This window comes from Cavia porcellus, unplaced genomic scaffold (genome assembly GCF_034190915.1).
Source record: "Cavia porcellus strain 051 isolate PalLab524CR breed Dunkin Hartley unplaced genomic scaffold, mCavPor4.1 scaffold_6, whole genome shotgun sequence".
NCBI lineage: Eukaryota > Metazoa > Chordata > Mammalia > Rodentia > Caviidae > Cavia > Cavia porcellus.
In genome coordinates, this window is record NW_026947489.1 from 36,721,013 (window position 1) to 36,742,934 (window position 21,922).

General features: G+C 43.0%; 1 protein-coding gene across 1 annotated transcript in view; it reads left to right on the plus strand.

Annotated features, from left to right (window-relative positions):
- Ryr3 (ryanodine receptor 3) overlaps positions 1–21,922 on the plus strand; it is a 556,876-nt gene that overhangs the window by 439,144 nt on the left and 95,810 nt on the right. The window contains 14 exon segments of the mRNA XM_063250329.1: positions 1,484–1,574; positions 3,441–3,581; positions 4,671–4,834; positions 6,846–6,924; positions 10,596–10,685; positions 11,674–11,820; positions 12,016–12,078; positions 13,211–13,286; positions 13,411–13,534; positions 15,793–15,908; positions 16,367–16,434; positions 17,356–17,477; positions 21,169–21,218; positions 21,615–21,675. Coding sequence (XP_063106399.1) covers positions 1,484–1,574; positions 3,441–3,581; positions 4,671–4,834; positions 6,846–6,924; positions 10,596–10,685; positions 11,674–11,820; positions 12,016–12,078; positions 13,211–13,286; positions 13,411–13,534; positions 15,793–15,908; positions 16,367–16,434; positions 17,356–17,477; positions 21,169–21,218; positions 21,615–21,675 — 1,392 coding nt within the window.

Below are 21,922 nucleotides of genomic sequence, written 5' to 3' on the forward strand. Positions count from 1 at the left end.
GCAGTTTACCCACAGGCAGCCCTCGCTATCCACATCAGTTCTGTACTCACTGGTAACTGCTTCAGGAACAGCTGCAGACTGTGATGTTCTACCTTCGTTAGACACAGACTCAGTGGTTTCTTAGCAGCGATACAAACCAGGGAGCCCCGCTTCCCTACGAGAGCTATTTCCCAGTCCAAAATCATGTGGATCTGACCTGTAAATATTTTCAAAGAAATCAGACTTTGAGGAAATTAGAAGTTTATGTTGAAACTTAATATATAGCCCGTAAGCCTGTATATTTCTGGCCTGGCACACACCTTCACAGCTGTTCTGTAGATACAACAGACAAACTGATGCTTACCTGGACTTTGTGTTATCTATTTTTAATAAGTCAGGAATCATTAGAGTACAGATTTTTGCACTCTGTGATTTTATTGAAATTAGTCTTAGGTGATATCTGCTAAATATCTGAACAGAAATGTGAGGCACTGAATGATTTTGTATCATAATCACTAGATTCAGGAGTCAGGCTACGTGGGACAAATTATGAGGCATCTTAACTCAACCCAGGGCTTTTTATCCCAAGGCCACTCTGGGAAAAGCTGTGAAACAGATGAGCTTTGTTTCTCATCTTCATCAATATCCATCTTCATTGTTATAGATGTAGGATTTGCTCACTAGCATCATTCCTTAATGTTGGAGTTATTACCTTGCTCCATGATGTCCTAGGCATCTGTGGAGGAAATCCAGGGCTTCAAAAGCTAAACTTACATAGAACATCGTGTGAGTGGAGGGGTGTGTGCACTTTTCTCTGGAGAGAATCTGTAGGCTCCATGAGGCTTTAAAAAGATGTGGCACCCTAAAAACACAAGCTAATGAATGTTGCTTCTCTCTCCTCCTTTATTCCAGAATTGAGCTGCACCAAATACAACAGCCATGATGTCTGTAATTTAGTCAAGTATTCTTTTATTAATTATTGTGAGAACAAAGCCATAATCCAAAGAATTAATTCTAAAAGCGGAGTTTTCTGAACCAGGTTGTACCCTGAAAAGCTTTAAGGGTCACATCAAACTCCATACCAGTAGATGGCCTCAGACTCCACCAATATGTTTGACAGCCCCAGCTCCTCTTGCAGAATTCAGGACTGTTCATCCTTAAGATGGCTGTATAATTAGCCACACCTTCTTTCTGTAGTATCCTTTGCAAATAATCACAAAATGTATTGTAAGCATGTATGGAGTTTAGAACATCTGCCGTAAATGTTGATTGGAATTTAACCTTAGGCATCCCAACTCATCAGCAGAAAGTCCTTTCTGAATTTTAACTACACTCACTTTTGAAAGTATTTTACAAACCATCATCCATGACCTTGTATCTAGGAGCTAATTATTTGGAGCAGTTAGCCCTAATATAGCGTTAGTCTTGCATTCTTCCTTCCTCTGCTCTGTATCATTTATTTATTATTTTTTCCTTTTGTTCTTTTTCTTAATGCACACGGCAGTCACTTGAGGCCTTCTATGTTACAACAACTCCTGCGACGTCTGGTTTTTGATGTACCACTACTCAACGAATACTGCAAAATGCCTCTGAAGGTAAACCTCGCTCTCCTCACAGGAACACAGTCCCTGACACAGGCAGTGTGCTCTGTCTGACGTGTCTTCACAATTTGGGGAGCAAAAATCAGACTAAATGAGCTCTACTCCTTTAAATTGACAGCTTGATGCAATCTACAAAATCAAAACCATTCTTGAAGGTTCAGTTTCAAGAGAGATGTGTTACATTCACTCAATGCTGTAATGTTTGCTCGTTGCTTTTCATTGGCTACTAATTTATTAGCAGAAGTTGGTGAGGGGGAGAAAGTGGATTTTGCACCTTTCTCACTTAATTAGGTTTTCAGAAGATTTTTTGGTCCCAGTTGGGTGTGGTGGTATATATCTGTAATCCCTGCACTGGGGAGACTGAGGCAGAAGGATCACCATGAATTTGAGGCCAGCCTGCACTACCTATGAGGGCATATAAAAAAAACTAAAAGTATCAGAAAATCTTTGAAAGCCCTGTGATTTATCATTCAAAGAGGATAAAATGTCTCATTCCTATATTGTTTTGTGTTTTTCTTTTTTGCTTTGTAAAAATCCTTTTTACATTCCATTTTTTTCTTTCTTTATTAAGGAAAAGAGCACAGGACTCTATTTTTTTATTTACTCATTCCTGGTTGCCCCATAATTCATAAATATTTTATCATAGCACCAGGAACATCTATCCAAGCAGTGGCAGAGTCAGCGGTCCACCAGATGGGCAATGTTTGTTTTTATTTTTATTTTCTTTTACTCTGAGGCTTTATCATACTCGCATACCCAAAAATGTCCTGAAAATCCTGTCTAGTGACCTTAATAGAATGTTTTCTACTCAGAAATAGTTCATGCAGAGATTTAGAAAGCATTTTGTTGGAATAACAGAACTTCCAGTAAGTCTATCATTCAATCCTGTGTCTAGCCAGGACGAAGGCGGGCTGTGTGACCATCGGCGGGTCCATAGTCCTCAGCAACCTATTTCTTCTCTCTCACCATAACAGTCCCAGGTTTTTTGTTTGTTTGTTTGTTTTGTTTTGTTTTGTCTTTTTCATTTTTATCGGTACCAGGGATAGAACTCAGGACCGCCTGCTTGCAAGGCAGGCGCTTATGCCGCTGAGCTAAACCCCCAGCCCCCAACAGTCCCAGTTTTAATCTCGAAAGGTACTTTAGCTGAGAATCACAGTTTGCATGGTTTTGTTCCTTCTATAGGCTTCTGCTGCCAGCAAGATGCTGGCTTCTAGGAGGGATCGTTGCTGCCACTCAATAAATTTGCTTTAACATCTCTCATCAATGGAAACTTTCTTAGAGAACGTGGATCCCACCAGTTGGGAACAGAGCATTACTTCAGTGTTTCTTCCCTCTACTGGCCAGATGTGAAACTGCTATAACACCAGAAGACTAGAGAGAGGCCAGGAAACCTTGAGGAATATAATCAATGTAGCGAAAATCTCCAGACCCACAGCTTGCCACCCAACATACCCTTCTCAAATCAGTCCCTCAGAACCTTCCAGAATCAAGCAAATGTCTTAGAAGAAATTCTCACAGCCAACTGGTTAAAACAACACACAATGACTACTTTCAGAGGGTAGCAGTTTCTCATTTGCAGTGGAAACAGCTCTTCTCTGTCTTCTAGCCACTACTAGAGGCCCGTTGGGAGACTTGAGAATTAATCAGGAACAGGCAGCTCAAGCTAGACCTCATTAGGCTGGAGAGCAAACCCCTCTGAGGGAGCCCCAAAAGGTCGCTTTGCAGACAACACAGCTGTTTACGATGTCGATTTCATTCTCATGATCTCCAAATCCTGTTTTATTCTGCCCTGCATGTTTTTGATGCCTGTGGATTCCTGTGTCCTACCCCACTGGTGCAATCCTGCTGCAAATCTCCCAGCTTCTGACGAATCACTATGAGCAGTGCTGGAAGTATTACTGTCTGCCTTCAGGATGGGGGAGCTATGGGTTGGCCGTGGAGGAGGAGTTGCACCTCACAGAGAAGCTCTTCTGGGGAATTTTTGACTCCCTCTCCCATAAGGTAATTACGGTGCTTCCTGAACAAAAAGGAAGAACCTCAGTGACCCCAGACCACAACAATGATTAGCATCTATGAAGCTTTGCCATATGCTAGAAACTGGGCTAAGTACTTCACACGTGTATTACATTAATCCTTACCCCAACTGTCTAAAAAGGAGCCACCATCAATCCTTACTTTACAGGTCTTAGAGTAGAATAACTTACCAGACTCGCAAAGCTAATGCAAGAGAGAGCTAGCCCCAGAGGAAATGACAGCAGTATTGCTTCCAGTCTTGGTGACTTACCTCCCTATTCTTTCCCTCAGACTTGGCATGACTCCTGTTAGCCAGTCTTCTCTCAAGTCCTGACATCTGGTCGGCTGTAGCCAAAGGGAGATGAAGGAGACTTGAAGCCAGTCTATGGAGGTGCTTCATTTAAAGAAGAGGTTGAGGGGGAACTCAGAGCCTCGACCTCCAAACCTTGCAGGACAACCTGATAGAAACAGGGCTCTGATTCTCAGACTCTGCTGTCCAATATATTTCAATTCATCAGGTCACCAGATTTAATGATAGAAAATGAGTGGATCTTCTTTTCTGAGAGAAGTCCAGAGCATCTGCATATCTTGTTCACCTGTACTTAAATTTTCTTTACTTCTGGATTCTTTTGGTTTACTATAAGCAGACCAGAAACGTTCTAAATCTGTGTTAGGTGTTAGAAATACATTCATGGCCAGGTTCAGGAGAGAATGTATGTGATGCTGAGCAGAATGCCTGTGACATCTACCTGTGACCCACGTCTGCTAGTGTGGGTCAGTTTCTATAATCACCCATGGGAGAAAAATTTATATAGACCTTTCTGTTAACCCTTACTGACCCTTAATATATACTTGGCATTAACTATTTGAGAGATGTGGGTTTAAACCTAGAGGGTTTCACAGATGGTCATCTCATCCTACAAGAATGCCTCAGTTTCCACCACAGAGTATTCAAGGGGTTGCAGATTTCCTATTTTGACCAGCCTGGACAAATGCATATACTATGTCTTCATTTCCAGCTAATCAATGAGTGAATCCAGTTTCTTTATTAAGGAAGTATATTATTTTCCCTTTCAGAGGTACGACCCAGATCTATTCCGAATGGCCTTGCCTTGCCTCAGTGCTATCGCTGGGGCCTTGCCACCAGATTATTTAGATACCAGAATCACAGGCACACTGGAGAAACAGGTCTCTGTGGATGCAGATGGAAACTTTGACCCCAAACCCATCAACACGATGAAGTGAGTCCAGAATAATCTCTAAGCGGGTCCTATGCTTTACCCAGTACCCCATGTTCTTTCTTTCAGGATATAACAAGAAATTTAAACTTCCTCTCTTTCCCTCCTGCTAACACTGTTTGTCATGTCCCTTGACTCTGTGAGGCACATCGGCCCAAGATTCAATCCCCCCATATCTGATTTTACACCGCATTAGTTAGGCATTGCGCTTTTTTTGGGGGGGGGTGGTGTTGGTGTCTTATATGAGATAGATGTACCATTAACTAAGTGTTGCCTAAGGCGTTGAAAGAATCACCCTGACTAATGATGCAATTCATTTATTAATGAGGTTTTTTTCACAGAATCTTTGCTCTTTGTGAATGAGACCTTTACAGTTCTAATAGCATACACATAAAAATCACTTCCATAACTGACATTCGGCTGAGCTCTGGCATGGCCTTGAACATGATGGCCCAAGAGTCGTAGTCCTTATTTGACAGGCTGAACCTGCTCTTTGTCATGTTGAGGGATGCCAGAACTCTGGAGTAATCCTATGATAACGCCTTTTAGTTTCTCCCTATGGTGACCCAGAATTTCTCGCTGAAGTCCATTAGACTCTGGAGGTGTGTTTACTCTGGGACGAAAAGGTGCTTAGTTTTGGTTTGTGGCAGTTCCTCCTGAGTCATGGGAGGTAACGTCTTCATCTTCAGGGGCATTTGAAAGAGCTCCACCCTGCTGCAGGTGCAGGGAGAGTAAGACTGCTCCTCTAGAAGCCCCTTGGTTGTGTTTGGCGCCAATTCTCAGATGAGACCCTGACCCCTTCCCAGCAGGGGTCAGCTTTGATAATGTGTGAAGTTTGTCCGTGAGTTAACAGTCCATTGAACAGAGCCCTACTGGGGGAATGATGAGAAACAGAATTGAAACAGCTCTAAGGGAGTAGTAAAAGGTATGACCAAATTCTACCTAAGTGAAAAAGAAGACAGGTATAGGGTTAGAGAATTTTGCCCTATAAAAATAAGTGTTTCCAAGGATGCTAAAGTAAATGACATAACACTTTGGATATTTTTATAAACATTATAAGAAACACATCATACTCTGGCAGTTGTGTGCTTACTTTGAGAGTTCTGATTCCTTGACATATATCTTTGACATAGTATAAATCTTTGAATGATGTGCGGAATAGAGACTGAGTCTGGCTGACCTAAAAAAAAATGGGGACCTTTTCCTTATTGCCAAGACATAGTCATTCTGAAAACCTAGTGAAAGGCTGACCAGACAGCTCTCACCAAAGCACAGTGAGAAAATGGGTGATCCTCGGGCATCCCTATAGATGAATCATGACCTTGAAGAATTTATTGCCCTTGTCCCTCACCCAACTTAAGGTTCAAATTCCGAGGAGAGTGAGTCTGATTTGCCTGTTCACTGGCCTGCCTTTGCTGAGTATTCACATAGCGCTGCACGTGATACCGGAAGACCATGCATTGCAGAAGGAAGTTGAGGCTGTGTCACCATTAGAAGGCATGAGTGTTGCTGGACAACCAGGAGTGATAGATGACTGCTGTGCTTCCAAAACTAGTAGTAGTGAGTCACTGAATCCTCAGTGGTAGACAAGCGCTGTTTTCTCCCCTCTAGCTATCCATGTTGGCCACTCCCCAGTTAGAGTCCTACGATGACAGTCCAGTTTCTTTGGATGAAAGAATTCTCATTTTCTAAACTGCACTGATCTGGGCATGGAACCAGTATGGTTCTTTAGGATCCAGCAAAAGCCAGAGCAGCTGGAGAAGACCACCTGTGCAGTGGAGGCTCTATGAAGACAGCCTGTGATTAGGGACAGGTGTGTGTCTGTGACATAATCCTGTGAATGCTACTCCTGCTCAGCAATGTCACTATGTCTCGGGTGGCTTCAGCTCACGGTTAGCTGGTGGATTGAATCCAACTTGTGACAGCTGATTGCTAGTTCTACTCATCTTTTACCACATCTGACCAAAACTTGGCCATGTTTGGAGAAGTTGTAATTTTTTCTCTTGTTTTGCAGTTTTTCCTTGCCTGAAAAATTGGAATACATTGTCACCAAGTATGCTGAGCATTCACATGATAAATGGGCCTGTGACAAGGTAAGGATTATCGTCCAGTTGACAATTGTCAGGGGGAAAAAATCTAGCCCAGGAACATTAAGGGGTCCAATTCTGGAAATCTGCCCAATTTGTCTAAGTGACAGACTCGCCATGCCAAGAGCATTCATTATTTCTGAGCAGCAGTTTCCCTGGGGTTGGTGGAGGTTGGAGAAATAGGCGGCTTGCAGCTGCTGGTACTGCTTTTGTATTTCTCAAGAAAACGATCAATGCTGAAAATGATAACTTGTTTTTTAACATTGTGTTTCCTTGAGTTTAGGCTCAAGTTTGCACTCAAGTGTGTTTAATATAAATGCTTAGTGAGGATGGAGAGGCTTTTTTTCCTTTAAATATAGCATTGAAAAAAAGGGAAATGAGGGCTGGGAATTTAGCTCAGCGGCGTAAGCACCTGCTTTGCAAGCAGGAGGTCATGAGTTCGATCCCCGGTACCGATAAAAAAAGATAATAAAAAGGAAATGAAATTAAAATTTGCTAAGAAGCTAATTTTTTTAACAGGAAGGACTCAGAAAGCATCTCCCTATGATAGGCACCTCTAAAATTTCCAGACACTCCCTTATTAGTAAGCATGTCCATCTGGTGTTTAAAATTCCTCACCACACAAAGTCAGGCTTCTCACTAAGTTTAATTGCTTCGTCAGCTCTCTAATGCTGGTAGGCAAAGTGGGAAGATGGCCAGAGACACCCAGGATTTCTGTGGGCAGCCAGGGAAAGATTGGGGTCCTTGTTAAGCTGCAGCTCACAGCTTGTAAGTACAGACCTGTCTCCCCAGCAAGTTCACAGAAAACCATCTTCCCACCGCATGCCCATAGCCAGCGGACACTGTGAGCCCCTAGTTCTGTCTCTGTGTGGATCTGAGTTTAGCCGTGCTCCTCTCATGAGTTCCTTGTGGGGGCCAAAGGTAACAATAATCACTGAACTATAGAATAGCTAATACCTTGTGATTCTAGAGTAGAGACTGGCAAAGCTTTTTTGTAAAAGGCCAGATAGTCTCTGTGACAACCGTTCATTTTCATTCTTGTAACACAAAAATAGCCATAGACAAAATATAAACAAAAAAGGAGGTCTATGTTCCCATAAAACTTCAGCAATGAGAAAAGAGGTAGCCAAGTTGGTAGTCAAGGGCCATAGTTTCCTGACCCTCCCTCTAGCTTCTGGGTGTTCTAAGGCTCTTTTTACCTGTGGCCCTGGCTAACCCAGTAATTAAGAAGATAGCTGTCTCTGTGTACCCCCACAGTAGCTAATCTGTCACTGAACTGTGTAGAGTTGACCTCCTGTGTCTCTCTGGAATTTGTGTGGATTTTTCCATCACCGTGCCTTGATGTCAGCGCAAGCCACCATCATCTTTTGTGCTGAGCTTTGTGATAACCTCTTGACTAGTGTCACGTGCACTGTCTCCTCTGTCCCTCAGATCACTATAAAGAGCCATAGCTTCAATATGCAAAGTTGGTCACCTTTCTACTGCTGCTCTTGTTCAGTGTATTCTCCTTATAAAATCCCTTAACAGCTTCTAACACTTCTTAACAAAAGTCAGATTCCTTAAAATGACCTTATAGGCACTGCTTAATCTGACCTCTGATATCATCTCACTCCTCACACTCTGCACTCCAGCCACATCCCCTCATCCCCTGTACCCCTCCCCAACATGTGCTTGAAACCCTCCACTGTCTGAGCAGGGGTTTATGCCACTCACTAGCTCATCTCGTCCTGCAAACACCAACCCAAGCCTTTATTCCTGAAATGGTACTTCCCCAGATTTCTCAGATATGAACCCTTTTACTCTTTTCCTTCATAGTATTTTACTACAGATGGTTAGGCATTTGTCCCAGTTGTCAGCTTTTTGACACTAAACTTTAAGCTTCACAAGAGCAAGGCTATATGTTTGCTCACCATTGCCAAGCAGGCATCATTACTGAATGAAGGAAAGACTATTTTCCTTGCCCTCAAGAGCCTCACTGTCTTATGCAAAAAACAAAGCAAACCAGCCACAGCAGGATCGGTGTTCAGTGCTGGGAAAGTCATGAATGAGCACAGGGCTAGGACACAGAGGAGCCCCTAATCCATCCCTGGGCAGCAGGGACACTTTCCGGAGCTGGTGATATCTACAGTACGTGCAAAGGAATGAGCAAAAGTTGTTGGGAAGCAAGACCACCAAAGGCTTTATGGGGTCAGCAGGGACAGACCTAGAAGGGCAAGAGAGAGTTTGGTGGCTTAAGGGAACAAAGTTCATGGAGCAAGAACACGGAATGGGGCTGAGGAAGAACAACACGGAGTCTGGAAAAACAAGACCATGTTTTTTTTAGTGGAAAGAAATAAAGGACAGCTTTATTTTTCTTGGAGAATCAACCCAAAAAATCCATAAGTCTAGAGTAGGACACAGTTCTGTGGGGCACAGAAAGCCAGTCATCTTCTTACACGGCAGCAGGAACTTTGGAAAGACCATACCATGGTATGCATGAGATGGCTGGCAGTGATTCCGTGGACATCCTGCCTGTCATGTGTTTAAGAGCTTTCCATTCCCATTTTCTCACTGATTTCAACCTTATTTTCATCTATCATAGCTTAAAATCATCTGTCAGAGCCCTTTCTTTTATGTAAAAAAAAGATTAAAAAGTTACCCAAGAGAGCTTTCAATCTTACCTCCTAGAAATGAGATTCACAATTATATAAGGACCATGTGACCCTAACATAAGCATGCCCACTGGTGAAATAGCTTTCTTCAGAAAAAACACTGTTGGATGTGTAATTGAAGTTAGTTTATTTAAAAGTAATCTTCTTAATCAAAATATGTCAGTTCCTAGGAGGCAGAAACCAGAGGGGATTAAGATCATCAAGAACTGCCAGGTTCTTTTTCAACACATTAGGAGGTTCCTGTAGGATCTCTAAGCAGAGTTGAATTAAGTCTGGAAATGAGGACAGAGCTCTGGTCTAGAAATACTGATTTGATGTTTGTCAATAACTGAACTGAAACTGTGGGCCTACATCAGGAGTTGGGTGTCTCCTGAGAAGGAAAAGGAGACAGAAACTTGGAAAATATGCTCACTTAACAAATGAGTAGCAGAGTTAGAGAAAAAAAGCAACCAGGAGTCTGTGAGCTGTGAGGTTCCAGAGATCTGGGACTCCTATCTTTGCACACACAGTGTGTAGGATCCATTGCACATGCTATAGAGTCACCCAACCAGTATCTTCTTGGTAACTTTTAAAATTCTTAAACTTCTGTGCCTCTGGGAAGCAAGCATTGCTTCAGTTCTGCTCTGGGACAAGTGGACAAGAATACAAGCCCAGCAGCCCACTGTGCATAGGGCAGTATGTGCACACCCCACATGCCGTTCTGCCCTGTCCTGTGTCTTCTCTGAGTGTGACACACTGACCCAAGGCATACTGTTTTCAGAATCTTTTGAAACATCCTTAGATTTTAAGTGGCCCTGAAACACAAGTGAGAAAACAGGAAGGACAGCACCTGAAACAAGAAGCAATAGAGAAGCAGGGGTCAGAATGCAGGGTGTAGAGGGCCTGACAGCATTAAAGAAACCATCAGACATTCTCAAGGGGAAATTTCCAAGCTCTGTCATGATCCATTACTCCACTCATGAAGTAGAAGTGGGAATTTGGGTTCTTTGAACACCAAGGATATTTGAATTGAGAACATTCCTACAGAGTCAGAATGGATGGAAATATGGAATTTCCCTGGATGAAAATGTGAAGACCCACCCACTGATAAGGCCTTTCAAGACACTAACAGAAAAGGTAAGAGGAGGCAGCCCATGGTAACGGTGATGTGGCCATGCTGGCTCCATCCTGGGGAATTGTACCAGGTGCTTGGAGGAGTTCAGGGCAGTCCCCTTCCTGTTCCTTAGAGACTTCGTAGGACTGAGGACACTGCTCCTGAGATTGCCAGCAGTCACTGCTGCAGTCTCCAGGAACACAGCCCTGTAGTCTACTCTTTGGCTCTGAGAACTCCTGGTAAAAGCAGTAGCACTATTCGGCCTTGGACCAAAACACACCTGTAATTCTCCTGGAGTTCATTCGTTTGTTGGGGCAAAATGAGGAGATGGAGCAGGGGATTACTGGGGAAAACTCAGATAAGGATGATTGCCAACACATTGGAGGTACAGAGAGTAAAAAGTCCCCATGGAAACATAAATAAGTCTGTTGCATTTTAAAAATTAAGTAGTTTGATTCTTCTCAGCTTTGCATTGCTGGCTTGCAGGCAAGGTCCTGTGTACGCTTTAGGCCTAGTATCACATGTAAGGAATATCATATATGTCTTTTCTTAAAGATTATACTTGTGCAGTTGTGTATAGATCAAAAGAAAATGTTCAATGTAAGGAATTCTATTTCCCAAGATGAAAGAAGACCTTTGTGCAGGGGTATTTTAACAATGCCTCCTTCATATAGATATTAAAACACAAGGGGTCACTGTCTTATTCTTGCTCCTCTCTACAAAATGGGGATAATGTTATCAGCAGTGGTGGGACATTCCTCTGAGAGCAAAAAGACTGCAGGCCTGGGATCTTTGTGCCGAACAGCAGACACCAATTGAGTATTGCAGGCGAGATACTGCAGCTGGCATTTTGAATTTGTGAAAGAAGGCTGGATCTAACTAGATCTAACTAGATCTAACCAGATCTAACTAGCATCCTGTCCACTGTCAGCTCCAACTTCCACAAAGAAATAGGCCATTCAGAATATGGGACGCGTTCTACAAAGCTCTCCTGTGCCAATTTTCTTCCAGGAGAAAGAAATTTATCGTTGGCCTGCCAGAGAGTCTCTGAAAACCATGCTGGCCGTGGGCTGGACTGTGGAGAGGACCAAGGAGGGAGAAGCTTTGGTTCAACAACGAGAAAATGAGAAACTTCGCAGTGTGTCCCAGACCAGCCAGGTATGACGGCTGTGCACAGAAGCCAATATGGCTGCATCACATGCACAGAGAATCCAGGAGGGCTTTCCATGGGGTGCTGTGGGGGACCAGCTACCATGAGCCTTGGGTATTTGGAGAGATACAGCTGAAATCGGGGTGCAGATAGGAATAAAAACAGAAAATGGCAAATGAAATGACTCGACTGTACTCTCCTAGGGCAACAGCTACAGCCCTGCTCCCCTGGACCTCTCGAATGTTGTACTCTCCAGGGAGCTCCAGGTCAGTGTTGGTACTTGCAGAACAACATAACTTGCTTTCTACAACCCTTTGAGTGAGGAGCATGTTACCTCACCAAGAGTTAAAGAGAAGAGGAGGGAGGGGAGAGGATGTCCGCAGCACGCAGGTCACTACCAGGATATCAAACCTGGAGAGGGCGGTACTGTGCAGAAGCCCAGGGAAAGCCTCAGCCTTACCAGACCTAACCAGTCACCCAGTAAGGGGGCTGTATGCTTCTTCTGTAGCAGGGGGTAACTGTGAAAGGAACAAAATCAGAGAAGTACTATGTTTAAACTCAGAAATAAATAAATAACTAGAAAAAAAACTGTGAAATTTGGCCCCTGGAGAGAGGTGCTCTCTTGGTCCTTGTAAGTCCCCTCAACTATAAGCTCTTGCATATCCCACAGTGGATGACATCAGTTCCCCCATAATGTGGTAGACAAGCTATCATTGCAAGACCCAGAGATTTAAAAACCAAGATAGTAAAACTGGAAGCCCTGAGATGATTTCTCCTATTCCTCCCCTCCTGCAGGCATTGATGGCTTGGCCTCTCTAGTCTGGGGCACTTACTCCTCTGGGAGGCCATCAGACCAACCCCACTGGACCTCAGAGAAACTTTCTTTCCAAAGTACACACCCGAGGTCACTGCCATATGAGCTTTAGGAAATTTGAGAAATCTTATTCGTATATGGCAGTTTCCACCAGAATGTGGTTATTTTTAGTTTGCTAAGTTAAAGGTCTTTAGGGATTCTTGATTTCCATTTGCCCTCAAGGTCCCACCGCTACCATCCCATCTCAGGTCAGGAGTATGATCCTGAACCTCTGTGATAGATGGAAAGCCCCTAGCACACAGCTTCAGCTGGAAATGTATCTCTCTCGTGAATGCATTAAACTGCCGAGATAATAAGTTACAGGGAAGGACAGAATTAGAACTTGTTTGCTGTGTGTATGGGAAGCTATAAAGCTAATGAGGTGCACAGGCACAGGCTGGTTAATGATGGGAGACCTTCGACAGTCTGTTGTTAGCATTTGGTGGTGCTCCTTTTCCCAGGGCTGCCTGAAACAGCCTGGCAGATAGGAAGCTGTTTTGCTTGCTTGCTTTCTCTTTAACTTGCATCTCCTCGGTGGGGCACAGGGAATGGTGGAGGTAGTGGCTGAGAACTACCACAATATCTGGGCCAAAAAGAAGAAGCTGGAACTCGAGAGCAAAGGTGAGCCTGGTTTACAGACTCCCTGGAGGAGGATGAGCAGAGGGGTGGGCATGGGGTGGGAATTGTCTTCTCCCAGAAGTGCAAAGAGCCGATTGTGTTGTCATCTATCACCTAATGACTCCAGGTGGTGGCAGTCACCCTCTTTTGGTACCATATGATACCTTGACTGCAAAGGAAAAATTCAGGGACCGAGAGAAGGCACAAGACCTGTTTAAATTCCTCCAAGTGAATGGCATTATAGTTTCTAGGTGAGTCATCTTTAAAATGTTGTTAGTGGGACAGGAGTGGGGGCCCAGGGTGGTCTCTCCTTTTCCAGCTGCTTAGTCACCCACTTACAAAACCCATCCCAGTCAGGATTGTAGCTGACTCTTGAAGAAAGTTATAATGAATGCATGCTTGCATTAATAAATATTGTGCTACTGGCCAGCACCTCTTTGTATATTAATCAAGCAGTTTAAATTACAAACCACATCCATAATGAATCCTCAAAGCTTTGGAATTTGGGCTTCTTTACAGGTCAGTGACAATTTGAGACACCTACAAAACAATGTAAATATGCTTTGCTAAACATTTTTCTTTTATTTCTTCTTCCTTGTCTTAGATAGCGGTCTCACTCAAATCTAGCTCAAAATCTATCTGGAAATTTTCAGTTGAAAGTGTTTTTATTTTATTAAATTATAAAACAATAACAAATATAACTGACAGAAACAGTCTTTGCACAAAAAAAATTCTCATGAAGTTACAGATCCATTGGGAAGATTGTATATATGGTAATTTCCTAAGACATTTTATTTCAAAATCTTTAAATCAAAATTATATAGATAAATGTTTCATATTAAAATAACCTTGACTCCTTGAGTCTTACAGACAGGGTGAGTTTTCTTACTGGCCAAATATTAAGGATAGGCGCTGCCGTGTCTCATACTTGCTGATTCCTTTACAGAACAAAAAACAAGCAAGTTCTTATTCTGATATGGCCATTCCTCCTGAAATGTTTGATGAAAAAGCTGCTGTTTCTGCTTCCAGGGTTTTTTTTTTTTTTTCTTCATAAAATTCTTGCCAGTGAATGTCAACAAATAAATAAATAAATAGCTATACAAATATTTCTATTGTATCTCATATAAAAAAGTATACAACTTATTTGCCATGTTGTCTAGCAGAAAAGGTCAGACAGCAGGAGACAGCCTCCAGGGAAGCATTCATGAAAGGCTCCCATGGTCAACCTAATCCTTTTCTTAACGCCAAGATGAATGTGCAGTGTGATTTGCGGATAAATACCTTGCTCACAAAGATGAAAACTTCTCCTTTCTGAAACTATAAAGAAAGTCAAGGAAGCAGGGGAATAAAGAAGGAAGATAATTGAATTCAGCAAGCTTTTCCGGAACAGTTATTTAGCATTGCCAGGTCCCATGGGAGGACCTAGATGTGCAAATGGTCGAGTGAGGTTCGTCCATCACTGAGGAGACCCGAGGAGGCCCTTCCCCACGCGCAGGTTCCCCTGGTTTAACTTCCTATCTCTTGATAACAACCCATCTTCATTTGCCAAACCTTTAAGCCAAACCCTTCACTCCTCTTCTCCCAACCTACATCCAATCCTTCAGGAAATCTTAGCAGTTCTACCTTTCAGATAGGCCTAGAACTTGACTAGTTCTCATTCCCTTCAAGCCATCACCATCGTTACTGTGGCAACCACCTATGCTCCCTGACCTTCCTGCGGCCCTGACATGGTCAGTCTTAAAACATAGCAACCAGAATGATTCTGTTATAATAAGTCCCATCATGTCACTCCTCGATTCAGTTTTTCATCTCCATCGATGAAAAAGCACATTCTGCAGAAGGCCTGCTGGGCTTGAAATGATTGGTCCCACTGTCTGCCCCACACCACTCTGACCACTTCACACTTGCACTTCGCCCATACTGGCTTTTATGCCACGGTCCTCCCACACCCCTCACATGCTTTGCAGGAACTTTGCACTACCTGCTCCCTGGGCCTGGAAAGCTCTTTCCCAGACGTCCATATGGCTCACATCCTTTAAGTCTTTATTGCAATGTCAGTTTCCCAGTGAACCAATCCTTAACATGCTCTTAACACCAGTCTGTGTACCTTCACTCATCTACTCCCCGGCCTTTTCATCCTGCTGTTGTCTTTACTTTTGTTCATGTAGCTTACTGACATCTGCCATCCACATAAGGTATATTGGGTTCATCTCTGATGATAACTAGCGTGTGACTAAGTACCAGGGAAATAGTGATTTATGTTTTCTTCTCTGATTTACCCTTAGCTCAGTGTTTGTTACAAGAATGACAAAGTTCTTCCTGAAAAATCTATCCAGCAGTGATATAGATATTGCATGCTTAGAGAGCAGTTTCCCATGCCAAGGGAAATCAGTCACATACCAAGTCATGTCATTAAGCCAAAATGACCATAAATGGGGTAGGAGGTATGATGCACCAGAGTCACGTGATTATCTCTGTTACTTCCTGGGGTCCCCCATTTCCAACTTAGAGGTATGAAGGGTATGGAGCTGGATGCCTCCTCCATGGAAAAGAGGTTTGCCTACAAATTTTTGAAGAAGATCCTGAAATATGTTGATTCTGCTCAAGAATTCATTGCTCACTTGGGTAAGTATCACTAAGAAATATTTTTAAAAGAATTTGATATTCCTTTATCAAAGAATGATCTTCATGCTAAAGCTATTTGTAATTTTTGCAGACATTATTTTGCAAGGGGTAGTGGGGACAGTGGCTGAGACTTTTTCCTCCGCTTACAAAAAGTCAGTTTAGCCTTTGACTTTCTATTGGACTTGATCAGCCATTTGTTAATACAACTTACCCTATAATTTTCCCATTGCTTCACTGTGTGACTATGGACTCAGCCTCTCTGAAGCTGCTCCTCATTGATAGAGAAGACAGTGGAACATCTGAGAGAATTAACACAGGAAATGACCAACCTGCACATCTGTAAAATATATTTCATGAAATCAGATATGGCCTGCAGAAAAGTTACTGTTTCTAAAGTGCTGTGATTTTTGTTCTGTTTTCTAACTCTGACCAACCTTGTGTTACCTGTGTCTTTGTAGAAGCCATTGTCAGCAGTGGGAAAACTGAGAAGTCTCCACATGACCAAGAGATCAAATTCTTTGCCAAAGTAAGTGATTTTCTGCATTTAACCTAATGAACGTCTTCTTAGGGTTTCTACTACTTAGAGTATGAGTTAAACTGACCCCGCAAAGACGTCTAACACTCTGATGGCTTTAGTAAGGCAGTTGTGCATTTCTCTGTTGTATGAGAGATCTCACGTGGGTCCTTCCAAGGAGACTGGCATCTTGGTTCTATTCCATCATCCAAAGACCCAGCTCCTTCCTCCTTTTCTCTCCCACCTCCAGAGGTGTAGTGCATGTCAGTGTTCTCCAGCAAGCTTACCTGTGCTCCATATAGAGGAAAAAGAGAAGAAGGGTTGGGGACCTGCAGCTTTGCTAAAACTTTACCACAGTTGCTAGAACATAGTTATTTTAGCTTCATCTACCTGAAATGGAGACTGCATAGTGCATTTATTTGTGTGGCCCTCTGCCCACCCAAAAACCCAGGCAGTTCTATTGCTAAAAGGAAAAGAGAGAGAATGGATGTGGGTACAAGTGAGTCTTTTCTTCCATACAATCTTGCTCAAAGGACTAATGCCTTAGAAGGTCTGGAGTAGCCTTGCTCTGAGAAACACAGACACTTGAATGTAGCAGTGCTAGGCTACACATGGAGTGTACTTGTCAATGCCAGACTTAAAAAGTCACATCTGCTTGCAGGTGTCCCCTCAACCTCCCCTGCAAATACTTTCTCAGATCTCAGAGGACCTTGAGACGGTAGTGCTGTCCTTTCAGATATCCCCAGGGCCTCTGGTTTAAAGCATAGTAGAAAAAAATTATAATAAAAACTGGCATTCAAAAAACAGACTTTCCTGTAAATTATAGAGCCAGTGCTGAGAGGAACTTTGCTAACTTGGAGTGAACTCTTTAGCAGGTACCATAGCAGGATTTGGGGCAGCTTCCTAAAAGTTGATATATGGTGGGTTTTTCAGGTTCTCCTCCCACTAGTTGACCAGTACTTCACCAATCACCGCCTCTACTTTCTATCATCTCCTCTGAAGCCCCTCAGTAGCAGCGGTTATGCCTCCCATAAGGAGAAAGAAATGGTGGCCAGGTGAGTCTACAACACAGAGAGAAGCTCAGTGCATTAGCTATCAGTTACTGAGATAATCAGCACAATAATCAGACCTGAGATAACCAATATGTGAGAGAACAAGTTTTTTGAGTCACAGTTCTGGAATTTCTGGTGTAAGACTCATTGCTGTGGACCTCTAGGGGAAGAGTTGGATGGCAGTGACAGGGAGCAAACTGCTTACCTCTTGGACAGGAGGCAGAGGAGAAAGAAGGGAGCACTGCAGTGCTAGCATCCCCTGCAAGGGCACGCTCCCTTGGCCCAACCGCCTCCCACTACACCCAACCTCCTAAAAGTTTCACCACCTCCCAGCCACACTCTGGAGACAAAGCCTGTAACAAAGAGACTTTTGCAGAACATGTAACCAAAATAGTGCCGTCACAGTGCTTGACAGGGTTTATTTACGACACCAGGTATCTGGGGACTGAATGGCAGCTCTCAAAAGAAATAAAGCGTAACCTGATGATTGGTCACTCAGAAGTTTGGTTATCATCTTGATTTTGAAAGAAATTGTGTTCAGACCTACCTGTATAATTTCAGCAGCTAAGAGAAGCACACTGTTGTGGGTATCAGTAGAAAGGGAAAGATTTGCATACTCAAGTCAACCTGCATTCTGAATAATATTCAGAAGATGGCAGAGATCATTCTGAAGCCTGGGAAAAGTGAATGCACAATGAGATGAAATGGGCAGACTCTGCTATCACTTCATTCTTATCAAGTTTTAAGATTAAAATTTTTCAAAATGATCGATTTTACAAGACCTAGCATAGAGGACCTGAGATTTGAAATGTACAACAACATAAATCAATTGAAGTTTCTAACAAAAGAATGTTTTCTTCAAAAATATCATCTTCAGGCCAGGGATATTGCTCAGCGGCCTAAGTGCTTACCTGGCAAGTGTAAGATCATGAGTTCAATCCCCAGTACCAAGAAAAAAAAATCATGTTCTGCATTCATTGCTCAAGGCATAATGTGTGCACACCTTCCCAGGGAAAAGAGCAGCTGGGAAACTTCATGATCAAGTTGAGAGGTGCTTCCCTTCGTGCTGGATCCGTGGAAGATATTGCTAAATAACAAAGCATTAAGACTGAAATGAAAGTCTAAAAACACTCTCCCAAGCATACAACAACCATTCAGCCTCACCATTTTGGGAGAGATATGCAAATTTAATATTTGGCTAACATTTACTAAACAGTATGCCTAGGCACTGAGCTTAATTTTCAAATGCAAGAGATACTACCCATGTGTGAAACCTCACATTTTACCTTCAAACTACGACTTGCATGTTCTAATTTTCATTTTGCAAATGATGAAACTGGTTCAATCAGGTTCATTCCAGTGTTGAAAGTAATAAAGCTAAGTGAGGACAAGAATAAAAACATTGTCCTCTCTGTCCGTGTGACGTGCTATTTATTCCTTACCATAGTTACTTATTCTCACTTAAGGTAAGAGAAACCCTATATTATCAAGTTATAATACCCTTAGAATCGTGTACTGACCAGCAATCTAACATTTTTAGATGCCAGTGTGTGTTCTGTAAGAAGGTAGGGAAAGGAGGGCAAGGTGATTTGATCAGATAATCCAGCCCAGGGCAGGGGTCTTTGTTCCCTTCGTCTATTTCTCTTAGACTGTTAATTCATGGAAATGTAACATTTGTTCAACTGCGCATCATTTGTCATGGCTGGAATACAACCTGAAGCTCATCAGCCTTGCAAATAGCAACGAGATTCATCAGTGTGCTTGCTATCCTCCCAGGCAGAGCTGTTTGCACGGGATGTGTTTGCATTGGCAGGCTCTTCTCACCTGTTTTATGCTTGCCACACCTCTTTTGCCTCTGATGCCATTCAGCTTGGGATCCCAGTCTGTCTCTCTTAGAATTCTGTTATTTATTCATCTTGGAAACCTACAGGTGCCAGGGAATCTTGACTCCTTGTAGCTATGGCCACACGCAGGCTTCTACTTAACTCAGATGTGCCACAGGGGACAAGCAGGAGCCTCAGGAAACTGTAGCTCCTGGCCTTGGCATACCTGAGAAAGCTCTTCTGACAGTGAGAAGAACCGTGTCAGCACTGGAATCAAATAACCAAATCATCTGCTTCAGTTAGAAAAGCTTCTGTAAAACTTTACACAGAGTACATGTCCATCCACTCTGAATCAGAACTGAGTTTATTCAGAAAACCAGGAGAGGCATTTATTATAGATAAGAAAGTTGATACAGCTTTAGTCAGCACATGAGCACTATATCAAGGCTGGAAAGCAAAGGGCTTTCCTTGAGAAAGCCCGGTTATTCAAGGCAGAACACAGAACCCAGAGCATCAACAACACAGGTCATAGTCTTGAGTGCTCTTTGTTCTCCCTCCTCCAGCTTCATGAATATACATCAAATAAAGAGCAGCACATATTTAATTCCATGACAGCTGGTTGCTAAATTTTTGTTAAGTTGTTATGAGTCCTCTTGATGCCCTAGGCCAGGGGTTCCCACTTATTTCCACTGCAAAAAAAAATAATAATAATAATAATTAACCACGGGAGACTTTGACTGTAATTTTTCAGTAGACAGCCCAGAAAAACCCAAAGCACCATGAAAAGGTAAACAAATTTCATCCCTATCAACACTTGGGGTTTGCCTCCATTTGAGTGTCCTGTAGAAGACTTCTGACCTGTTTGAGGCAAGGGGTCTTATGCCAGTTGTGATGAAGAGACTGGCTTCAACTTCAGCTCAGTCTCCTGGTGGAACCCGATGGCTGTACAGGTGGTTTTTGTTCTTGTTTTCCCTGCCTTCTCACTTTCCATTCCACTGCTTCCTGAAAGGTTTGTGAAGTTCTTGTCTGCCCGTACACTGAGCCCATACACTGCCCTCTGAGAGCACTGGCAGCACAGATGACATAATGGCCACAGTGCCCCAGATGGGGTCCCTCAGCAGCGTGTACAGAAACATTTACAGGATTCATTCCCAACTGCACAAGGCCTTCTCTCAGGCACTGTGGAAAGTCAAGCAATAAGCTAGTGTGCCGCCTTCAAGTGGTTTTATGGTGAGAAATAAGAGTAAAATCATAGAGAAGGATCACAAACCCAAAAGCATCTTAGGGTCCCAAGTTTCCAAGGAACAAATCGGAAAGCAACCCAATCAGGCCCATAGACTAATAAGAGATAATAGTGAAAATACATTTCTTAAAAAAAAATTTTGTTTAACACAATTGCACTGCCTACCCTAACCATTAACATTTTTCCAGTCTCAATATGCTGCTCATATCCTAACTGAAGATAGCTGGTTGCAAAATGGTTTGCAGTCCATTGCAACTTGGAAAAGTCATGCTTTCTTTCAGAATCCTCATTTATTCTTGAATGTCAAGCAAATAAATATTTAAACATGTGGTGTCTATAGTAGAGGATAGTTTTCTCAGGCTCACTGAAAAATGCTGTAACCACTGCAGAGGGGTTGTTTTCAGTGAGCTCAGAGCTGCCTACGAGTTACCGTTGGTGACACTCCAGTAACTGTCTGAACCACATATTCTCCTGAGCATGGTCCAAAGGACTCTTCAAGGAGAACACAGTGCATCGTCCTGGGGTGCCAATCTGTGCTCCGTGACTTACAGTGTGGAGATTGGGAGGAGGGCTAGAGTTAGTCTTTGACTCTCTGAGACTTGCTGAATTGTGTTATTTTCTGCTTCAGCCTGTTCTGCAAACTTGCTGCTCTTGTTAGACACAGGATTTCCCTCTTCGGTAAGTGAGAAATGTTGCTAAAGGCTGCACTCCTTCCTAGAGTGATCCTGAACCTGTATTTTGCCATATTTGTGCCCCCTTCAAAGGACTTGAGCCTTGAGACTAAGGTGTCACCTAAATTCACCATAGAAAATTGGTCTGAAGCATGATAAATGACCTCTCTACCCTGCTAACAGCTTAAATTTTCCACACCAATGAATGTTTTAAGCTTTGCCTCTGACATCCATCATGAGGTAGGGGCTGTGTCAGGCTGGAGATAAATGCCTCTGAACACAGGCCTGGCACTGTGTGTGGTAATTAATTACGCTGGGCTATGGCTTATGCATACTGAGAAGACCTTGCTCGGGAGACAGGCTGAGTGGCTTGGGGAGTCACAGGTGATATTTTTTATTCTAGGGAGTGATTCTGCTACAATGGTGAGCTGTCTTCACATCTTAGCTCAGACCCTTGACACAAGGTAAGTCTGCCAGTTCACTTGTATAGCTTCTCCAGACGCCCTCTCTGACCCCCTCCTTGGGGCAAAGATGAATTGACCCTAGGAGTTAGCACTGTATCTTTCTCATCCCCATGATGTAGAACAGCAATTGAGGCAAATACTGAATACTAAGGGTTAAGCATGTAACCCACTCTTACCTTCCCTGAGAGAGAGGAGCAGTTATCACTCTGGATTCAGTATGCCCAGGAAGGTGATACAGGGAGAGCTG